This window comes from Clytia hemisphaerica, unplaced genomic scaffold, assembly GCF_902728285.1.
Source record: "Clytia hemisphaerica strain Z4C2 unplaced genomic scaffold, Clytia hemisphaerica genome assembly, whole genome shotgun sequence".
Lineage (NCBI taxonomy): Eukaryota > Metazoa > Cnidaria > Hydrozoa > Leptothecata > Clytiidae > Clytia > Clytia hemisphaerica.
In genome coordinates, this window is record NW_027103648.1 from 307,495 (window position 1) to 330,486 (window position 22,992).

The 22,992-nt window shown below is 34.8% G+C and overlaps 1 protein-coding gene across 1 annotated transcript; it reads right to left on the bottom strand.

Annotated features, from left to right (window-relative positions):
- Positions 1 to 3,696: 3,696 nt before the first annotated feature.
- LOC136802991 (4'-phosphopantetheine phosphatase-like) lies at positions 3,697 to 21,753 on the bottom strand. The gene is made up of 21 exons (XM_067059739.1): positions 21,630 to 21,753; positions 21,343 to 21,470; positions 20,883 to 21,036; positions 20,504 to 20,555; positions 20,114 to 20,312; positions 19,464 to 19,556; positions 19,147 to 19,206; positions 17,754 to 17,874; positions 16,452 to 16,516; positions 16,106 to 16,225; positions 14,652 to 14,724; positions 14,338 to 14,432; positions 13,835 to 13,996; positions 13,409 to 13,609; positions 12,991 to 13,142; positions 12,400 to 12,452; positions 6,396 to 6,553; positions 6,124 to 6,224; positions 5,502 to 5,570; positions 5,115 to 5,183; positions 3,697 to 4,748 (listed from the first exon to the last, which is right to left on the bottom strand). The coding sequence occupies exons 1-21, from the start codon at positions 21,736 to 21,738 to the stop codon at positions 4,601 to 4,603; spliced, it is 2,382 nt and encodes a 793-aa protein (XP_066915840.1). The 5' UTR covers positions 21,739 to 21,753; the 3' UTR covers positions 3,697 to 4,600.
- Positions 21,754 to 22,992: the final 1,239 nt, after the last annotated feature.

Consider the following 22,992-nt stretch of genomic DNA (forward strand, 5'->3'; position numbering starts at 1 on the left):
GAGTTCTTTTCCGAAATTTGTAAAATAGCTAAGTCGGCAAAAAAACTTTTCCCAGGGGTTTGAGGGAAAAACAGAAACTGCTGTCATTTGTTTTTTATTTAACCAGATATTTAAATTTGGGCTCAAAAATATTTAAATGAATAAGCTAATAGTATTCAACTAGCCGGTACCCGGCGTCGCACGCCGGTTAAGCTGTAGCTGAACGCAATAAAAGTCCTTTGGATGTAGATGAATTTTTTGTTTAAGTCAAAAGTTATCAGGAAGAGAATCGTTTACTGTACCAGTGTCGTCTGAAACAACTCTGAATATGCCGTCCAGTTGAAATGACAATTCTTCAGGAAAAAGTGGGAAAGTCACAAAGAATAGTGCAACTCTTTTTTTTTATCAGATTGAAAAAATAAGACAATTCTAAGTTGCTTTTTTAAACCCTTGTCATAACTGGATGCGTTTAGACCAGCCTGGCATTTTGTAAATTGTTCGGTTTGTCAAATGCCTAATGATGCCAGCGTGTTGGCATTTCGTTGGCATTTGAAATGCCATTTTGAGCAAAGGAATCCCCTTTTCTGGCATTTCAAATCAAACAAAGAAACCAAAACAAAGAGAAAAAATGACGTTTTTTATTCAGTTCTTTCTATAGATTGTAAAATTTGCAACATTTGCCATAGCCTAGCCCTGCGGCAAAAAGTTTCAGTCTTAATGACTGCAGTTTTTGAAAGATTCCATGCTTTTCATTGTTTGATCTATCAAAATTGAACTTAAGGGAATCACCTTTTCAGTAATGACTCTAAAAATTTCTTAAATGCCATGACAGAAAATACAATGGAAAAGCTATTAAAATCGAATCCCTCATGAGCAAATGCCAAACTACAAATGCCAGTTGGTCTAAACGCAGCAACTTTTCAAATTTAAACATGTAAAATGACGTACACACTTTTTGACAGTAACGACGACTTGAATGTTTTTATATGAAGAAAGAGGTTGACTAATTTTCTCTTTTTGCTTTTTATCGCCTTTTGAATGCTGTCGTTGTTTGGTTTGACAAACTTTTTGACTGTTATGTTTTGATTTACATTTGAATTATTCTTTTCTATAAAAGGAATTTGTTTTGAAAAGAATTCGAATGTAATTAATAAATACGATCGTTAATTACATTCGAAAAGAATTTAAACAAAAGAAAAGAGAAAAATAAAAAACGGGCATGCCTAGGCAGAAATTAAAATTACTAAATGTAGACGGGCCTTAAATTTCAAAACAAAGGCTGAATAAAGTCTAAACCAGGCTCTATCCGATCTGTCAATCAAAACAAACTTACCGAGAACAAAACATTGCTTGCGAAATCGAAAGTGACACACAGACAGAAAACAGAAAACAAAATGACATACGCGTTATACTATTAATATATAGATATACTATTTGTATCTATCAGAAAATAAAACACTTACAGAACGACATCATTTATCATTTGGAATACCCCCGTATTTGGACCATTCTATGGTGGGCGCAAAATAGGGCGGAAACTAAGTAGCACCCTTAGTGCAAGATTACCGCCTCATCTTTATTCGCCCGCGCGAGAATGCGAGCTAATCATTTTTTTCTCGCGCGCTCAAGGGGAAAAAGAAAGTGATCGATATTCTTTGAAGGAAAAACGTCAGAAACAAACCCAAAGACCAAAAGATGTATTTTGTTGTTGACAATCGATCCTGTGAAGATGAAAAAATTTCTGCTTTGCGTTTTTTTCGGAACGCTGAAAAACTCTAATTTCGATCATCCTTTAAGATAAAGAGGTTGCGAGATTTGGGCTAGCGAGGCAAAAATCGCTAAAAAGCTGGTAAAATCGTAATCCTCAAAAATCGATGTTCCAGCCTCACTGTCAGTGAGATATTATTTCAAAGTTCAACGAATTTTTTTTAGCCCTCAACCTCTTGATAGTTCAAAAAGCAGATAGAAAGATTTATGTTTCCCTTTAAAACTGTATTTTATAGCTGACTAACTTTTGACCAGTAACCGACGCTACTTTCTTAAAAAAGTAACAAAACCTTTTGCTTCCCCATACATATCCTCGTTCTTATGAGTTAAACCTTCACATTGGCCTCTCAAATCCTCGGATAATGTCCCAATTCAAGTATATAAACTTTGGCATGATTTAGTATAGGAAGAGTGTATTATGAGACAAGAAAACCACAAAACGTTCAATTGAGAAACATCTCATTATAACTCGATTGTGAAGCCCTTCTATAAAAACAACCTCCTAATAGAATACATAAACATCAAACGAACACTTTATAATGACAATCTCAACCCACACTTTATCAAACACGAAATACATATCACGAGCATGTATTATTAAAAAAGATGCTGCGAAAGCATATTTCAAATAAACATTCAGTAAGGGAATTACACTTTTAGAAACATGAATCGAATTTGAAAATTCTTTGAAATCATATTTCATTCTGCTAAATACTCAATTGTTAAATATTGGATGCATAGTTAATCAATACACTGTTTAACAGTGTCGACTGCGCACGCGTATGAACAATTTGCCATTGTTTTGATTTTGGCAACCACGGGAAACTTCACTCTCCCCCGTAAAAAATGGTAGGTAAACATCCAGTTCTCATAAGAAAACCCAGCAGAGAAATGGTAGGTAAAGAACTCCTTTTAATCATAACTTCTTTTCCTCTAGATGAATTTTTGTGAAATTTTCAGGAGAGATACATAAAATTGTCATTAATATCATGCCTCAAACATCTAAAAAATTCTCTTTAAAGGAAATAAAAAAAATGGCAATGTTTACATTTCTCTAACCTTCCACAGTACTAAAGTGAGCATTTTTACCTACCGCCTCTACGGTGGAGATGGCGAAACTGTTAAACGGTGTATTCTATATTCAGTGAAAAAAACAAACTTAGATCAGCATTTTTAAGACAAATAATAAATGAGACATGATCGAATAGTGATCATTGCTACTACACTACGACCCACTGTTTTTATAAGCTCAATCATAAAAAAGAGCGAAATAATTAGCAAAATGAAATGCCGAGATTATAAGGGGCTTCTACTCTTGGTATATCCATTTTTGAAGCCCCCTGCCCGCCATTTCACATATACAACACTACCAAACTTATTAAGTACCTTTTCGTAACTTTTATCCTTTGGCTATAAGCGGGCTGGAGCTCAGTAGCCAACAGGCCGTTTCCCAATACTGTTCAACACGAATATTGATGTCGAAAAATAATTATACAATTATCAGGCTGAAAATATTTCCCTTTTATTTAAAAGAATTATGAACAAAACTTGTACCTTAAGGGAAGAAATTTTCGCGAGAAGAAATTTTCGCGGAATTTAATTTCGCGAATCAGAGTTTCAAAGTGGCTAATTTCGCGGAATTTAATTTCGCAAATGAGCCGATTTCAAAAGTTTCACGGAATTTAATTTCGCGATTTAGAAATTTCAAAAGAATTTTTTTTACAGAGAAAATGTTTTTCATATTTTTCATCGATTTCAAGACATATCTCAGTCACATTAACAAACTTTAACAACAAAATAATAACGTCAAATATGAATGTTCCTATGAATTTCTCGGAATTTAATTTCGCGATCTGGCCATTTTGGTGTGTTTCGCGAAATTTAATTTCGCGAATTACGCCCAAATTCGCGAAATTAAATTCCGCCAAAATTTCTTCCGCGAAAATTTCTTCCCTTATGGTAATAATAAATTGTCTATCATATAAAAATATATATCTCATTTATACTGGATAAAAATATTATCAAAAAAAAAACTAAAAAGATTACCATGTATGGTATTTAAACTATGTATATGTATATTATTGTCAAAAACCATGAAATTTATTAAAGGAATGCAGCAATGTGATATCGTTCAAAGTTGACAGTTTTTTTTATAAGTTCGAAATCTTGAGTCTACAGTGCTATGGTCATAAGCAAAACTTTCATTTTTTTTTAGATAAATTATGCTAGTTAAAGACGCATGTCGGGATAGGTTACCATGTTCGGCTGAAAGCAATCAACTTTCTGTACACGCTTTCTCCTTTCATGGATGTACTCTTATCCCCAAGCAATCTTCAAAACTTTCACAAAAATGTGTAACATGTTAATTTTAGGTAGAATTTGCATCATGTCTCAAGAATACCTTAAAAATATTTTAGGATGATTTTCCCCATAAGGCAGGATATAAAAAACTATCCGACTATCGACTTATAAATTGCTTTTTATAAACTTTCTCTAGGGCCTTCTAAATGCGCAGGTTTTTATTCGTCTATCAACTTGGAGTAGGAACTTTCGGAAGACTTGAAACTCAACAATAATAAAGATTCCAGATAGTATTGATTCCTCGAGCAAACCGTTTTTAACAGATTCCGTTAATACCTAGGTATTGTCTCGAGACTAGGTATTTCAATGTTAGTATGATTGTATGCTTGACATTTGCTTTCTCAAAACTTTTTCTTTTTGCTCACTTCGACTTCCTTTTACAAAGTCAGAAACATTTTCTTTTTGCTCACTTCACCTTCTTTTTAGAAAGTTATTGATACTTTGAAGCCGCCTTAGAGCTACAAATCTCCCAAAGAAGCGTCATACCGAAACCTCACTTCCTCTTTCCACAAGGTTGCTGATATTTAAAAACAACATCATTGACCTGGCCACCCAGATGATTAGCAAGCCAAGGATCTTTGATGATAGCACAGTGTATCGATTCACAAGTAAATTCCTCTTCGAAGTTTGTATAAATTGCCCTGAACAATAAACATATTTGAAATTTTTGTTAATCCTGAAACCTTTCCAGGGGTTGAGAAGTAAATGGAGAAGTAAATGGAGATTTAAAAAAGGTTTCGCAAATTTAAAATCTATTTCGCGGCTTTAGTGAAGAATTCGTGAAAGCCTCAAAAAATAGCTTTAAAAAAAATTAACAAACATTCCTACTTCAAATTAATTATACTCCAACAGTTTTTAAAACTTCAAGGCAGTGCAAAATAAGTTTGAACAAATAAAGAAATACGGGCAGACGGACATGGAAGGCAGACAATTAGACCATTAGATTCTACCTCAAATAAAGTCAGGTTGGATTGCCGAGTTAAACATAAGAAATCATTTATAATTACCTATCGACACCAACGAGAACGACAAGATCTACATTCTGCATGGCCTTCACCAACCGGTTCTCGATCACCCTGAAAGAATAACAAAAAAAGACATGCCATTCTTTTCAACTCAAAGTAAGTAGATTTTCGTGTAATAAGCACAGATTAATGTAAAGCCCGAAGCGCTGTGGTTAAGTAAGCAATCATACCTAGGTCACGTGACATTATAATAGAATTTCAGCGCTTGATCAATCAGAAGCTTTGCTGATTTTGGAAAACAATAGCAACAATATTTTTTGTAATGTTCATTTTTTTCTTGGACAAGTTTAAGGCACTCCATGTGGCCCTTAAGGCTTTACATAAATCTGAGGTAATAAGGTATTCTAAGGGTAAATTAGTGTTTCTTACCTTAGTTGTAGACTTTGTGAGCATGAACCAGTTTCCATGATCTTCAAATCTCCCATCATTAATGATTTACTACCATAGAGAAAAAAAAATAGATATTCATCACAACCGTTAAATACCTTGGTAAAAAAACTTCAACAATATACGTAACCTTGTAGTACGGTGGAGTTTACAATGTTGTTTGGTTTGATCAAAAAGTTTTCAGAACCCTCCCAGATCACTGACCCTTATATATCCCTGCACCAAGCTATATCCACCATCTTTGATCGAAGTTTTTTTGAAAGTTGGTAGCCGCAAAGAAGCCACTGTACAGTGTTTGAAACTTTGCCTAACGACAAACGGCGCTATATCATTAGTGTACAAGCAAAACTAGATATAGCGCTCTCTCCGCGGGTGCCAATTTCAAAAAAAAACTCGATCATAAAATATTTTTTGGCCGGCATTGAGTAACTTGGTCCAGGGATATATATAAAGGGAGTGTCCCAGATCAATCGTTATAAAGGAATTTCTGGTTGTCAATAGTGCAGACAAGATAAAAATGCTTTATCTACATAGACATCTGCAGACCTGTTAGTAGTTATTCTCGCATACCTCATAGAGAAAGAAGATTCGTAAAGTTCCTTACTTGATAATGGGGCACATTTCAGCCACTTTGTCCGCCAGCACAACCAGTTCATCATGCAAGATATCGTTACGAGCGTATCCTGTGTTTGCTGCCAATATAACCTGTAAAAGAGGGGTAAATAACTGGCATGCAGGAGATTTTTTTGCTTTCGGCGTAAACTGAACAAAAAGAGTAAATTACTATACATTGACAAAACTGAAGAGATGAAAGTTCTCCTACTACGCAAGTTTTTTTCCATTATTGAAACGAAAATCATAGAAAAATTCATTCACCTTTGAACCTCGTGATAAAAGATGTCTCGCGAACGGAAAGACACCCAGTACGATATCGACGCCACTTTTGTCGACAAATATGACGACTTTTTGGTGAGGTTTGTCGTTTTTCATTCTACATTTCCATTGTTCCATATCATCACGTAACCATGGACGTGCTAAAGTTGAGGAAAATTACATCTAAAAGTACGTTTTCAGATAGACCATTTCACGGTCGAAATAAATCATGGGTAATCAGGAGTGATTGCGCCCCCATCACAGCTTCCCGTTGGTTAGAAACCTCAAAAATCTTAAGTCGTTATCAAAGCGCGGTTGTCCTAATTACCCATTATTCCTTTCGATCGTGAAATGGCATGTACAAAACATTAGTCATTTAGTGTCTGTTCAATATACGAGTTAGCCACAATTTGTTTGTTTACCCAAATACCTAAATTTAAAGAATCGTCAAAAAAAAAAAACAGATCGAGGTTTGTGAAAAACTGGAATTCTAACAAATTCTCATCGAATATAGTCCAATGGCCAAGTAGCAATTTTAAAGGCCACCTTGACATCGAGTACATATGGGTTTTTATTGCATTTCCTATTACTATGGTATATACTGAGTCTAAAAAGCCAAACTTGCCCTCACCAAATTTTGGGGAAAATTTTTTACACGGTTTTTAAGGAATGACATGAAAATTGTCAAAAAATCGTGAAAAAAAATTGAAAAATTGTCTAAACATAGTCAAGTTTATACTCGTTTGAAAGATATTTTTATGTAGATTGTGAAAATGATAATCCTAGGGGTTTCCGTATATATAAATATCTTAGTACAAGGAAAAGTTCATAATCTTAGGTTAAATAAACGCCCCCCCCCCGCTTGTTAATTTTTCGAAAATTTTCCAACCCTCCCGGACCTTATTAGGACCCCCCGTTTATTAATCTCTAAGAATATTTTCAGCTGTCAAAGAGAAGGCCCCGTATTTTGCTCTAAATAGCCTGATTTTAGTCTATTTTTACCTTATTTTTGTGTTTCAGAAGTACAATTTCCAACCCCCCAGCAATTATGTCCCCTTCGTTTATAAATATCTAGAAATTTTTCCAACCCCCCTGTTTATTCGAACCCCCCCCCCGTTTATTTGGAACCTAAGAGTAGGCCTTTAGAAATTTTAGTACAGATCTAAGAACCAAAAACCCAAATCTTCAAAGAAGACCAAAAGCCAAATAACTTAGCAACAAGGAAGCTCTACTGATGTTGTTATATAATCAGCTCTTAACGTCTTCGAGAAGTGATGTCAAAGATTTTGATTTCATGAAAGATACATTAACAAATCCAAATATTCCCGACTTTGAAGGATATAATACAAAGCAGATGAGAGAAAATGGAGTATCCAAAAAGAATGACAGCAGTGAAGTACAAACCATCAATCAACAAGACACCATCTTCAGATCCATCCACGATTCTAACAGCCATGTGTGATGTGGAAAGTGTTTCCAACAAAGCAGGTCAGAAGGTAACTGTGTTCACCCGGGGCACCCGGGGGGGAGTCGGATTTTGGACTGACGGTATGTGCGGGCTAAAAATTGGCGCCCAAAATTGTACCCTTACAGTGCAGTGGTTTTTCCCGAAAAATACACCCTTACAGTGCATTTTTCGCCAAGTTGAATACCCTTACAGTGCCGTCTTACTTTTTTTCCCTGAAGTGATTGAAATGGCTCAAATAAAGATTTGAATCAAAGCAAATAAAAAATAGACACGATGGGTGTTATTCTTCTATACGTATATTTATGTAATTTCACAACATTGGATAACGAATCTCATTGATCCAGTGTTCCTCATGATGAAATATCTACGTGCAGAGAGAGAAGGAGAATTTGGATTGCATTTACACTGCTGTCAAACGATGATCCCGTACTTCTTCGCTGCTGGCCATCTGAACTATGCCCGTGATGGAATCGTCTACCTCAGATCAATGCACAAGATGCCAAGCGATCTACTGAAACACTTTATGAAGGGAGAGAATGTGGTAAGACTCAAAGATGGAAGATTCAATGGTATATGGAGTGATATGGCAATCGAATCAACCTACATGCAAGTAGGAAAAGGTAAAAGCATTTTTATTTCAAACATCATAAACTGCACGAATCTGATTTGGTACAGTTTAGTAAGTATCTCAAATTCTTGTTACCATATTTTCAGATGTTGCTGATTCAGGCTAGGCTGGTCAACCTATTTATCCGTTGATAAGTTTAACATTGGTAGGACAGTGGCAATCTGGGCAAATAAATAGTCATCATATCTGTGGAGAGCTCGTGACAAAGCTTGGTGAACAAAGGGATAAAAGGCAACCAGACAATGACAAATACAAGGAAGAAGGAAATGGAAGAATCAAATTAGATAACAACGATCGTATGAAAATCAGAAAAGCTCTAGAGAAATTCATCCACCCACTTCAAATTCACACCCATGCCTCTAATACACTCGTCAACATCTACAGTGGAGAATCTGACTCTTCTATAAATGTCCATAAGGCTCGCGAGATTGGTGAGAAGTAGATGATCACCTTCGAAAAGATCTTCCGGATTTGTTTAGAGCCACTATCAGCTCAAAGCATTGATACTCATGCAATCTGTGATCGACAAACAGTCAAAGAGAAAGAATGAAAAAATGGATACAGTATATGGCCCCCAAAACGGGGACGGCCCCCAAAACGGAGGTTGTCATTAAAATGAGGATTCTGACTTGTAGATTTATCAGAATTAAACGATTTTTGTTTATTTAGAAAGAATGATGGTTATACTAAAAAATGAGCATGTTTTTGATGGTTTGAGACAGATTCAAAATAACATATTTGCGTATGAAGGAGATATTTTAACACCAAAATTAGATAAAAATTGCATATAACTCACTCTAGCTCCTTGGATATTGAAAATAAGTTATGAAAATGGGGTATAGGAAACTTTCTAATGCCGTTCATAAAATGCAGATACATATGTGACTTTAGAGGATGGGTAAAAGATATAGCATCTTAAAGGTCAACCAGTATTTTGGGACCCTAGAATCAGCATTGATAAAACCGAAAATTCTAAATATGAGAAAAAGCAAAAAATCTTGGAATTCTATTCCTTTCACCTTGAGTTAATAGCTTATAACAAAAAATTAACATTATATATAAAAATTTTCGCTGAATCAGCAAAAATGGCAAATTCTGTCATTTTTTTGCAAAATATAGGAGAAAAATACCTTTAAAGCTTAATATTTTCAGTTTCAGCTAAGCTTTTCTTCTCAAATTTTCACAGCTTTTTCCATACATGAATGGAACTATTTTCAAAAGACGTTGATTTTCAGAAACTTGATTAAGACGTTGTTAAGTCTAAATTGTCATTTTAAAAACTTCTAAATTTTCAGTTTGGACTTTGCAATATCGAAAATCTTGAAATATTTCATAAAAATCATAAATTTTACATCTATCGGGTCGTACATTTAAGGGTAAACACAAATATGTTCATAGTTTTTCTGGCTATTACCACTGGGCTTAATAATTTGATTTTAACTACACCTCCGTTTTGGGGGCCCCAAACCTGCATTTTGACAACCAGGGGTATACTGTAAAAATTTTATCAAACAAATTTATGCCCAAAACCCTCTAAATCACATTTCAAAACTATGGTCAAAATTTTGTATTAATATCTTAAAGATATCTCGAAAAATCGCTAAAATTGCAAACCTCCGTTTTGGGGGCCATTAGAAAAAAGCTACCTATCTTTAAGCGATTGAAAAATAATGTTGAAATCGAAAATTTTGAAAAAGAACTGTCGGGAAATAAAGTAGAGATGTTAAAGTTTTGCATGCAAGAAAAATTTTTGTAAAACCTCTTTTCCTCTAGCTTTGAGAGACATTTTAAATTTGATCGCCGTTTTGGGGGCCACATACTGTACAACACAAACGTCATTTTCTCCCGTGTTCTTTATCTTCTTGAACAAATCAAATGGAGTTCGAAGACATCTTCAATTGCGAGCTCGCTTCTGTTCCAACTGCACTATTCAAGGAATCTGGATAGAACCCAGGTACCCAAATTGCAAATCGGTCTTAATGAAAAATCTTAAGTGTCAGGAGAGTTCTCGTGGAGGCAGTAGTTGTTGATGGAGGAGGAATGCTGCAATGCTGCACAACATTTATTGGCCCTCGACTGGTACTGTAAAGGATTTGGTTGACAATGCTGAGTATTATCTCCAAAAAGCATCATCGTTGGCTGGTAGCATTAAAGGAGATATGCAAAATGCAAGAGTCGGTAGTTTCAGAAGGAATCATCAATTACTTTGGAGGAATTGCTCCTAAAGGAAATTTGTATCTTGTCATCTAAAACGAAAGAAAATCTCATTGAAATAAGGTAAGTTACTGGGAGCTGAGATTAGATGTGGCGCTCTACCTCGGCATTCGATCTCCCAGGTCTAGCGCAAATAGAAAAGGGGATAGACACTCCCAGCTCCACCGACAGCCATCAGATGAATGTACTTATTTACTAGAATCTATTTTACCGGGCACACTGGAATAACATTAAAACGATTGAGTTACAAATATTTTGTCTATTAATTATTCCAGAATGTATTTTTTATTTCCTTTCCTATGCAGGTTTTTAAAGGTGTCCGCATCAAACGTCACGATTTGACTTCGTAGTACGATGAAGCCAACTACATAATACCCCAACAAATTGAGTGCATCAATAATGAAGAGAAAAAGGTGATCAAAGTTTTAAGTGCAGACACAGATGTTTTCTTTCTTCTACGTGGTCATTTCTTTGAGAGAAAGTGCTCTTTGAAGATCTACATGGATCCATTCACAAAAGAAAACAAAATTATTAACATCAACAATTCGGTTAAACGTAGCGGAAATCTTAGCCAACATTACCCAAGCACTCTCTGGTTGTAATACAGTCCCGATGCTGTTCAATATTGGAAAATCAAAAGCAATCAACGCTGCTAAGAAAGTTCCTTTTTTGCATATGGATGACATCAACTCTCCAATAGAATTGGTGGTCAAAGAAGGAACGCAGTTTGTGGCAAAGTGTTATGGCCAAACTAACAAATCTTCATCTACAAATAGACGTACCATCTGGGTGAGCAAGACTGATGGTTCGAAGAAGTCAACCAAACCACCCACACCCAAATATTTGCCACCAACCGACAAAGCTCTCGAATTGAACATCATGAGAGGGCATTTTGTTGCAATCATGGGGAAAAATTGTGTCAGTGGCAACCCCCAGACCTGAATCCTTATGACTGGCTATGAGAAACGTGAAGATGGAGTGTCGTTGACGCCGACCATGCTTCCAGCCGATGTCGATGTTGCTCCAGAAAAGATTCTGCAGATAACCCGCTGCAAATGTGCATCTTCAACATGTATTAACAAGAAATGCCCCTGTAAAGAAGCTGAAGTTGACTGCACTGAATTTTGTGGTTGTAAAGAATGCGAGAACCATAAAGAGTCTGATTTTAAAATGTTAAACAATGGTGAAAATGACAAAGAGCATTTGGATAGTAGTTATAGCGATGAAGATGATGAAAATGACAATTATTTTTTGTGCTGTATCATTTACCAGCCAATAATTACTTGAGATTCTGATATCTCATTGCATTGTCACATTTGGAATTTCTTAATTTTTAACACTTTTTTCCAGTATTTTCGAAATATTTCAAAATTTATATATACGGAAACTTTTAGGATCATTATTTTCGCAATCTACATGAAAATATCTTTCAAACGAGTATAAACTTGACTAAGTTTGGACCATCTTTTGTTTTGTTTTTCACGATTTTTAACATTTTTTATGTCATTCCTTAAAAACCGTGTAAAAAAATTTCCCCAAGACTTGGGGAGGGCAAGTTTGGCTTTTTAGACTTAGTATATACCATAGTAATAGGAAATGCAATAAAAACCCATATGTACTCGATGTCAAGGTGAACTAAGGTGGCCATTGGACTAATAGGGCACAATTTGTTGTTTTGAAAATTAAAAAAACCCTACGTTGCATATTATGTCTTTCTGTTTCTAATGATGCATATGGTTCTTTTACAAAGCTGGAACAAAGAAAATTGCAAATCATCAGAGAAAGAAAGTCAAGAAATTAACATATTCCATAAAAAATGAAATAACTTTACTTTAAGCGTACAAACTTTCGGAAGCAGAAACTTTCACGATTTTCGCGAATTTTGGCCTTTTTCGCGAAAGTAAATGTATTTAAAAATTCTTAACAGGGCAATTCGCGAAAAATTCTCAAAAAGTTTGGAAATCTATAACACCTCGAAATCGTAATAAATATCAAATTTTTGGCATATTATTCTTTAATGCCTTTTTAAAGTTGAGATCAACCGTCTTTAGCAGATTTAAGGAATATTTTTCACTTTCAAGGCAATTTTTATTCGAAAATTCTCATTTTTATTCAACGATTCGCAAAAGTTTATGCTCGCGAAAAACATTTTTTCCTGAAATTCGCAAAAGTAAATGTCGCAAATTTTGCGACCTCGCGAAAGTTTCTGCTCGCAAAAGTTTGTACGCTAAAGTAGTCCTTGGTAATTTTGCCTGATGTATCAGATTATGAATGTAGTATCATAATACCTGGAGCAGTTTTGGCCAGTCATTTGGAAGCAGTTAGCAGCCAACAAGTTTTTTATTATTTCCTCATCTTTGTGGGGTGGATCAAGTGAATCAATATGATTTAAATGTTTATTAAGAACACTAAGAGACGATTCCGTTCCCAATTGGCGGAGCTATAAAATCAAGAAATATCGAACTTTAAGTTACTACGATACTAAAGCAATCTTTTGTGACTTTAGCCTAATTCCAATTCCACTATATACATGTTTGCCTTATCAAGCAAATTGTTCTTAGATAAAGCAACCATTACAAAACAACACTGAAAACTTTTGTTTTTAAATATTTGAATAGTAGCAAATTATTTGACAACACTTATCACATTCGACACTTCGGCTGAACAATTTTAAAATACACGAGTGAAAGAATTCAAGAAACCCACCTGTAAATAAGAGTCGTTGAATTCGTATAAATTCAAATATTGATTCCTCAACTCCAGCAATGAGTGTATGGTCAATTTACCAAGAGCGTATGGAAATTTTTTCAGATGATTCAAGCGTCTCAAGAATGCGTCTTTCATCTGTTCGCCTCGAATTTGCGAGTCTTTCTTTTCAGCTTGGCTCTCAACTGCTTGCCACATAAACTATAATGAGAGATAACAGAAGATCTTATTAAGCTAAATTATCTATACTCTGTACCAGAGTGTACCTCATGTTTACGTTTCATAGTACACTCTGTGTGCATTGAATGTTCGATAAATGATAATTTCGATAAAATACTCAGGTAAAAAGCACGTACAAAAAGTGAGCCACTAACCTTGTAAGAAGAACATATATAGTCAAAAAAAGGTTTGAAAATTACAACTTACGTTATCAGCCTCGTTTTCGAGTTTTTCCAACCAGTATTGTCTTGCTTCTTTGTTTGCACCCAGATTGACGAGATCAGAATGGGTGCGTTGCAAGGACACTAATAAAGGGCATCTATCGAAGGAATGTTCCACACGATCCAACTCGAACGTATCGTAGTCGTACTACAAAGAGAGCGAACGAACAATAATTATAGACACTATACATTTCGGACTTCCATTGTTTGACAGAGTTTATGTATTTGCACTTTTGAGGACGGTACGGTAGAGTGACTGAAGCGATTTGGAATAACCCGCAGCTCTCACCCGCAAAATCTCTCCATAAACGCAGAACGATTTTTTTTACTCTAAAGAAAAGGCTTTTTATCTAGAAGATTTAAACACCAATTAATACTGGTAACGTCAAAGCAAGAGAATTTAACCCAGAATATCCAAATACAGAAACACAGACTGTGGGTGTCTCGTGCGTTTGTTACAAAAGGAGGACTGAATTAATCAAAACTTACAATTTTATAGCTTTTCTCAGTAATTTGTATATTGTCTTCTGGAGCAGTCATTGCAGCGAAATTCTCATTCCAATGGACACTGCCATTAATCGAAGCTTGAATGTTAAAAATGTTTGGAAATTAAAGCAAGAAGGGTAATAAGTTAATCATTTAATAGGTTGCTTGGCAACAATATCACCCATCGCACCTGGTAACATTGTGTTCGTTGGCCAACAGAACCCTAAGGAGGTAGGTGAGAATTAGCTTCGAGCTGTTGAAGTCAGAAAAGACACTCGCACAATAAACTATTTAACAAAAATTGAGAAAGAAGATACCTGCAGATGCTAGAAATGCACCGATTGCCCCAAGATATCCCTCGTGACGTAAGAATAGGGCTTGCTGTGAATCCTGGAAAATAGATGAGTGGATAGCTGCTTCAATTAGAGGGTACCTAAGCTGCACAGTAAAGTCTGTCTCAAAAATAATTCGCAGTCATACACTTTAATACATTTCTATGACGAATTGATGAATTGTGGGTTTAAAAATTATTCAAAAGATCTCAAAGTTGTAAAATGAAGAATTATTAACAAAAAAAATTTGCATTTATGCTTTTCTGTTACATTTGCTGGTTTCAAAAACTATACAGAACTTTTGCATCCCTTTAACCCTTTAAGTGCCGATGTCGTATATATACGACATGGGCTATATAGGAGGGCGAAGCCCTCCTGTAATGCCCAGTTTGAGTTAGAAATCGTTATTTTTGGTCGAACTCGTAGGAATTAGATTGTCCTTTATGGTCAAGCAAAAAAAAATTCAAAAGTGAGTCTTTCCAGCGAAATTTTAAGCAAAAAAGTCAAAAAAATGCAAAAAATTGACAAAAATTCACTTTTTTGAGATTCTGACCGTTTTTTGACTATTTTTGGTCAACGAGTGATCCAAGAACCTCCAAATTTGGCCCTGTTTTACTTTATTCTGTCTTCTAGTGAATTGATTTGAAATTTTACCACTGGGCACCTTTTCATCAGTTCAGTCAGGTCCGCGCAGCGGGCCTGACTGCTTTAATTCCCTAACCTACCCCCCCCCTTGGGCACCGCACACCACGCCCTTCCTAAATCGGGCGGCGCCGAAGGCGCCCAAAAGAAAGAAGAGACTCTAAGCTATCCAACGAGCTATATACGAGCTTCTAATTCCTTCTAGATCAGGAGATATAAGCCCTTAAAGTTTGAACTAGCGATTTTTTAAAAAAAACTTAGAAAAAAGGACCCTGGCACTCAAAGGGTTAAAGAAAAAAGTTACAGCCCTCCAGAAATAAGACTAAAAATGGCTAGAAATGGCCGAAAATGGGTCCATTTTGGAGGGGTTGTAAATTTCAAAAACATACACTTAAAATGATCTATCCAATGCGGTATTACTTTTCAATATATTTTCTTTCCACCTTCAAGAGCAATACCGAGTTTATGTATTTGCACTTTTGAGGACGGTAAAGTGAGTGAAGCGATTTGGAATAGCCCGCAATTCTGCCCTGCAAAATCGAGGACGGTAAAAGTGCTGATTTACCGTCGTCCTCAACTGGTCATTACCTAGTCAAATTAGAACCTTACCGTCTCCGTCGCTGAAAAACACACATACATAAACTCGGTAATATATCGAAATATGCGGACTGTCAGTTTTTTAACCAAATTTTAACAATCGAAGGATTGAATGTTCACCGCAAATCAGATTTGAGTATGACACTGTTTTATTTTGCGGTCTAAAGATTTCCTTTTCATATGAAAGAATATAATCTTACCTTGGAGAAATATTTGACAGCATATGACATAGTTTGCATGGTCACTGGATGACCACGGATGAAGTATCCAGCAAATATAATGCGTGTTAGGCCATGGACTTGTGCGTAAAGTGAAGAAATCTGTATGTAGGGGAAAGATAAGTTAAAACCATGGTAACATTACTCGTTTATTTAAAATGTATGCTGACATAAATCAACAACACTAGTAACAAGAAATCAAGGCTCTCTATAAACTATTTTTGGCTCCTTCTCAATAATATAATGAAATGAAGTCCTGGCATGCTCAGCCTCAGAAAAAAACAATCAGTAGAAAAACTCAGCGCACAATCAACGGTCATCCATTTACCTGTCCGATATCATTACTGATCATGCGCAGTAGAGCCTTGGCGATGTCTTGTGGTCGAAACTTTTCTGATCAAAAAATAACAAATATAATTAAGGTATGTGTACACCTTTTTTCCGATTTTTTGTCAAAAATTTTTTCTTCAGTCAAAGTGGAAGAAAAGTTACTGGATTTCATTTTGGTAAAATCGCGATCTTAAAATCTTTTTTTGATCCAGAGTTATAACCATTTAAATTTTAAAACAAAGTTCGTCTTATCATGGATTATTTACTCAAATAATTGTCTCTTTCGGAAACAACAAAGAGAAAAGAGAGAATTCAGCTGATGTTTATTCTCACATCTATTGAATAGTAACATTTTTGACACATTTCTCTGATTACTTAATTAAACAGTAATTATCTCGTCAAAAATTTCAAATTGATGTAGAAAAAAATGAAATTTTACCATACCATACTACTTTTAACGAGGTTAAAGTCACCCATAGCATTTAGCTATGAACTTAATTTTTTTTTTATATTTTCGGCAAAGAATTGAACTAAAAAAATGTCTTAGGATTTTTTTTCTAATCGAGTTAAAGCTTCACAATTTCAGGTTAAGTGGAAAAAAATCGAGAAATGAATGATTTTTTTCCAAATTTTAACAATTTTTAAGTTTTCTCGAGTTAAAGCCGATCCAAAAAAAAATCTTAAGACATTTTTTTGGTTCAATCTATTGGGAACATAGTATCGAAATTATTTTTTCAGATTTCAAAAGCTATGGGTGACTTTAACTTCTTTGAAGTAGGTAAGGTTAAAATTCTTAAGATTTTAATTATATCCTGCCCAGTTTTTTAAATTCAGCTGAAACTTTTACCATTAGAAAGAGAATATTATTGGCTTTCAGAAAATATATACTTTTGATGTATAAAAATTAGTTGTTCTAAAGATATGATCAATTAAAGAGAATGTGTCAAGGAAGGTGAACACATACCTTAAACAAAACAGGTTCTTTTTTAAATTAGTTTTAACACTTAAAGAGCCAACCAATACTCTGCTAACAAAATAACTAAAATTTATATTTGACTCGCACTAATTCGAACTCAAACGGGGGATTTGTTCGACTTACAAAGAGATAAGATTTATAGAAAGTACTTCAAGAGTGTTTCTCCTTGAATGATTCGAATAATAGAGGTTCAAATAAGCGAGAGCTTACTGTAGAGTTGTCTCATTATACCACGTCAGAAGATAGCTCTACATTTCAATCAAATTTTATGTCCATTAAACCGAGGTCCAACTCATCATATTTGAAGTTCATGAAAAGTCTTACTAGCAGTTTGTTCCTTATCGCTGGAGTCGCCAGAAGCTCGACATGCTTTACCAAACGAACTGGCCACAAGTTCTGCTGGTAATTTCATCAAATCGTATCCTTTGCCATAGATATCTTTGACCTGAATGGAAAAAATAAGAATACCCCTTAGCAAACGATATTCTGAATTTCATTAACTTCGTTAACTAATTTGAACTTGAACTTAGGCTTTACACATCTCCTCTGATATGTTTGAGACAAATAAGCTCCTAGGAGAATTTTCCAAAAATCAATTTTTCGTTCGATAAGAGATACACCATCTACCGCAAAAGTTTTTTCAAAATATTTTTTCTTCGCCGAAAATGAGATCTTCAAAGTTAAAATAATCTTCTTCGCAAAAGTCTTCACTTTTTGTTCACATTGCGATTCTTAAATTTTCAGACTCCAGGATAGTTGGCCTAACAGAAAATGTATAACTTGCATGGTGTCAGCCCCCCCTCCCAGAAATCTGAAGGGCACCTAGGCCAGGTTAGTAGAGGGGGGCTAATGCCTTGCAATTCTTTGGGGTTACCTAGCTGTCTTGATGGAGGCTCTGGGACTGGTTATATTTTCCAAATCGAATATTTCAAAATATTTAAAATTATTGAATTTTTTTACCCCAGCACCTAGTTTCCCATCCAATTTCTCTTTCGTTTCCCATCACGCCATCTTTTGCTGTATTTTTCTAATGTGGTTGTTTTGATTTACAGCCGCCATCTTTATAGCATAACAACAAAGCTTATTAGCAGGCGTTCATACGTGAGCGCTTTCTACGCTATCATTAAGATTTTAGGAATGACAAAAGAACAAAAAGTGTCAATTCAAAAAAAATTTTTTTCGCTGAATGGGGGTACCTAACTCAAAGCAATTTCTCAAGGGGACCTAAATTGCTGGGGGCACCATGCTCAATGGGGGCACCTGAAAAGTGGGCTGAAACCATGACTTGCCAAAGTTTGTTAGCAACATCAGGCAGAAATTGATATTTTCTACTACCAAATATTAAAAAATCACTATGGTCAAAGCCCTTAAAAAGGTTTAGAAGCCCAATAATTGCATGGTTTTAACCTCTAGCCATTAAAATTTTTAAATCCAATTTAATGAAACTTAAAAGATTTCTCATCAGGTTTCTAAAATTCAAAAACACAAAGACGGGAATAACTCTCGGACGGGAATTTTATACACGTCGCGCATCCTCTATATCAAAACATATCAGAGGGGATGCGTGGGACCTAACTTGAGCGGTACTGTAATAATCTAATTTGTTTGAATAACAGATTAGAGATTCAAATTTATTAAAGAATATCAAAATCTCTCTCAAAAGTATGTGAACACTTTCTCAGCATACATTAAAATATTTAGTAAGAAAATCCCTTACCAACATGTCGACATTTTTAGTTTTACCATCAATAGCCATTTCTAAGAGTTCATCGAAACCCTAAAAATAGTGGGTAAACTGTTATAAATTTTTCTTTATCTTATCATTTTCTACCCGGTACATAACATATCAAACCAAATTCAATGGAACCAAGGGTTCGAGGTTGTCTTCTTAATTCGATCTAACAGGTTCATATATCTGTATACGCGTGTGTTTCAATACATTGAAAATAAACATTATATAATGTAGGTATATCCTACAAAATGAGACATTTTATGGAAAAATTATGACACAATAGAGGACATGATTTTTATTACCTTGGCGTCGGTCAGTAAGGAGCCAAGACCCCAAAAAGTACCGCCACCAGTACTGGTGCCACCTATACGTTCATATTTGTCGACGCCTTCAACCTGAAAGGGTAGAAAATACAGAATTAAATTTATGTAATGCTGTAAAAAATCTTATGGAGTGTTGTTGAAGCTTATATGTCCCTGTTCACAGTTAAAATTGCTTTTTAAAAATGTCCTCCCTTTCGAAGACGCTGGGCTGTATCTGTCCAATGAGGTCACACCGATACCATATGTACAGTGCTGAAAACATCTTCATCAGCAAGGAAGCTGACTTTCCAAATAAATATCCACCGATTGAACATTCAATTATGTTATCGATGATTCTTCAAAAAGACAAAAAGACAAATGATATAGGTACTGCATTAATTAAAATCGAAAAACTTCTTTGAAACAGGAACCTTTGAATCCTTATAAGTTTCGACAACAACAAAAACAACAACAGTTGAGTTTGAAAAAAGTTCACATTTTGAGGACTTCAAAATGTCATAGAATTGAAGAGTATTTTATAAAGAATCTGAGAGATCTTCTAATAAAAGACAATTAAAACAAAAGAAAAACAACAAAAAAATACTCGGATTTTTTCTAGTTTCAAACACTTGAAAAAAGAACTCACTTACTTTGATGATGGATACACCAGATCCGATGTTGACCAAAAGATAGGGGAAGAACTCTTCATGAGATAAATCTTGGAATTTCAGCTCCGGTGAACTCTCATCATCTTCTTTCAAATGGAAAGTGAAACTTTCATTGGGAAGTGTTTTCAACAGGAAATTACATCCATTGATCAATGATTCTATCTCGTCTTCTTTCTCCACCCTTAATGTGCAAGAAACATTATTAAAAAACAGAAATTCAAGAGCAAAAACATTAGAGATTAGTGTGTAAAAAAGCCTGATGCTTAGGTTGCAGGTATTTTTCAATCATGTTTTCTATTTTGTAAATTTAAAAAAATAAACAATCCAAAGTAGATTTTGTTACATTTCATATTAATATAATGAATGACCTACTTAACATCCAAGGTTGATTCGATGAGGTCTTTATACTTGATAGAACCTCCACCTGGAAATAAAATTGATACACAGAAATATAAACCTAAGTCCCACCAGGAGTTAGACCTGAAATAGCTCCTACCGATAGCAATTGGAGTATTTCATCGCGCTGCTGTTTTTTTATGTACCTCAACGAAAGATATTGTGAAGTGATTTGAACTTTCTGAGTTATAACCAAAATCTTATTAGGAGAAGGTTCCCACTTGAAAGTCGACATTAAAGATTATCTGGGTGTTAGTGGTTGTACTATACTATCTTATGAAATGTGCCTCGCAGTCAAAATGGTATTTGAAACTGGGACTTTCGTGGGAGGGTGTAAAGTAAAAGAGGAACAAACCAGTTGCATGAAGCACTTTATTGGATCGGTCACTTCCATAAGACAAGAGGTTCTCCTTGATGAATTTTAAACCATCATCAATGTATTTTGTTTCAAATTTCTTGAAATAAAGACGTTCCTCAGAAAGTTCCTTCTCTTCAACTGAAAATAATGACTGAAAAAGAAATGAAAAGTGATTTATTCACATTGGATTGGATATTATTCATTAGCTCAGGGTGAATGTGTAATTTTAATGTCAGGGTTAGCTCTGGTACAGATAAACGCCAAGAGGAGGTGGCCTCATACTCTGAACTAGGTTATTAAGCTCAGTAAGTCCTCCAATCAGTCAGTCCAACTTCTTTAATAACTGCTCTGCAACACCGAAGGCTCACACTTTTATATCACAGATTTGTCATGTCATTTTAATATCTCAAAAATGGCCTCACAATTCAAACATTCTTGAAAGGCAATAAACAAGCACCTGGTTAGCTTGGTTGGTATCTTCTTGTTCTTTAGTTAGAGGTGGCACATCCAATGATGTTAAGCTGTTCAATCTTTTACGTCTGTATTCAACTTCAGAAAGGTACACTATTTTTACCAGTGAACCTCCTGTAAAAAATAAGAAACGTTTGCAAAAGTTTGTGGACAAAAGAAGTGTGGTGGTGAATTTGTTTCTGATTACAAATTTTTGATTTACAAATCTTGAAAAAATTATTGAAGAACACTTTAGTGTTGAAATTTTAAAAAAATCATAGAATAACAGCATACCAATATCAATAGCAAGCTTTTTGGCACTTTTCAAATTTTTGAAATCATCATAGCTAGGAAGGTTGATTCCTTTTGCATATTCTAAATTATCCAGCCCATTGAATGTCATTTTTATTTCTAATATTATCCTAAAAAAGGAAAAAATAACTTAAATAAAAAACTTAAGGCTGCTGAATAAACTGATGATACATGTCAATAACCCACGAGGCAAAGTTTTAGCATTGAGGTCCCTGAAAATACATACTTGTACTTGCTGCATCCGTTTCGGTGAAGCAGTGGAAAATGAGCAGGGTTATGTTTATGATATATATAAAAAAATAATACAGATCTATTGATAAAGATAAAGATCATATTCACCTTCCTAAAATAAATTTGTCAACAAGTGAGCCCAAAGAACGAAAGCGAAAAACAATGACAAGAAAAGATACAAAAAAAAACAATGGTAAATATCATTGAAAAATTACATATAATACAAAAAATCAGTATATAAGCTATCACAAAATAATTTTGAGTAATAATGAAGGCTGATGTTATCGAAAATAAATCTTTCCAGTCCACCAGCAGGCCACTTTTTCTTGTACATTTTAACCTTTTCAAAATTTTGTTTACAATTTATTATTTCAGCTTTTGTTATCAATTTTTGAATTTAGATCCAAATTCATAAACATTAAAAATGGTAGACTTTATAGCACACAAACATGATTTTCTTCTTATCGTCACCCAAAGAACAGGAAACAAAGAAAATTTCTTCAAACAATTTAAAGGTTTTGGGATGATTTGTTGGAAAACCAGAATGATAAACCCTTTTAGTTTATTGTATAGTATTATACACAGTGCTAGAAGACTTACACCAACAGCAGAAAGCAGTGGATGTTAGCCTGAATAGTTTTTTATAATCTTGTCTCTTGTTTACAGTCTGGTCCAACTAATTTGTTTGCAGAGGAATTTTTCCCTGCATTTGCCAGTGCATCTTATTGGTCAATACGCACCCAGTCACTGAGCAGAATTTTTGGAGGTTTTTTGGAAAATACTGACTTGGCATAAAAAATGAAAAAAAATGAAAATGAAAACACAGGTTTATTTCTAAACAAATTGCTGATGGCAGAGTTTTAATTATTAATATGACTGATGTTTTGATATGTAATTTTCTTCCTACAGGCTAAAGATTTAAAGGTCAGGAAAATTTTCAACATCTGAAAGGTTTGGAATACGGAAGTTTAAAGCCTGACCTGCATATGTTTTGCAGAAAGACAACTCAGCCGATTTTTGGTGTTACAGTAGTTAGTTCCAATTACCATTTTTTAGCTTACCATGGCAGTTGAGCCCAACTGGTAAGTTGGCACATTAATGGACGACTACTATT

Coding starts and splice junctions, on each gene's coding strand:
- LOC136802991 (XM_067059739.1), bottom strand. CDS start 21,738: ATGACATTCAATGGGCTGGATAATTTAGAATATGCAAAAGGAATCAAC. Junction 21,471..21,629: donor AAAGCTTGCTATTGATATTG/GTATGCTGTTAT, acceptor TATTTTTTACAG/GAGGTTCACTGGTAAAAATA. Junction 13,143..13,408: donor TCAACGACTCTTATTTACAG/GTGGGTTTCTTG, acceptor TTGATTTTATAG/CTCCGCCAATTGGGAACGGA.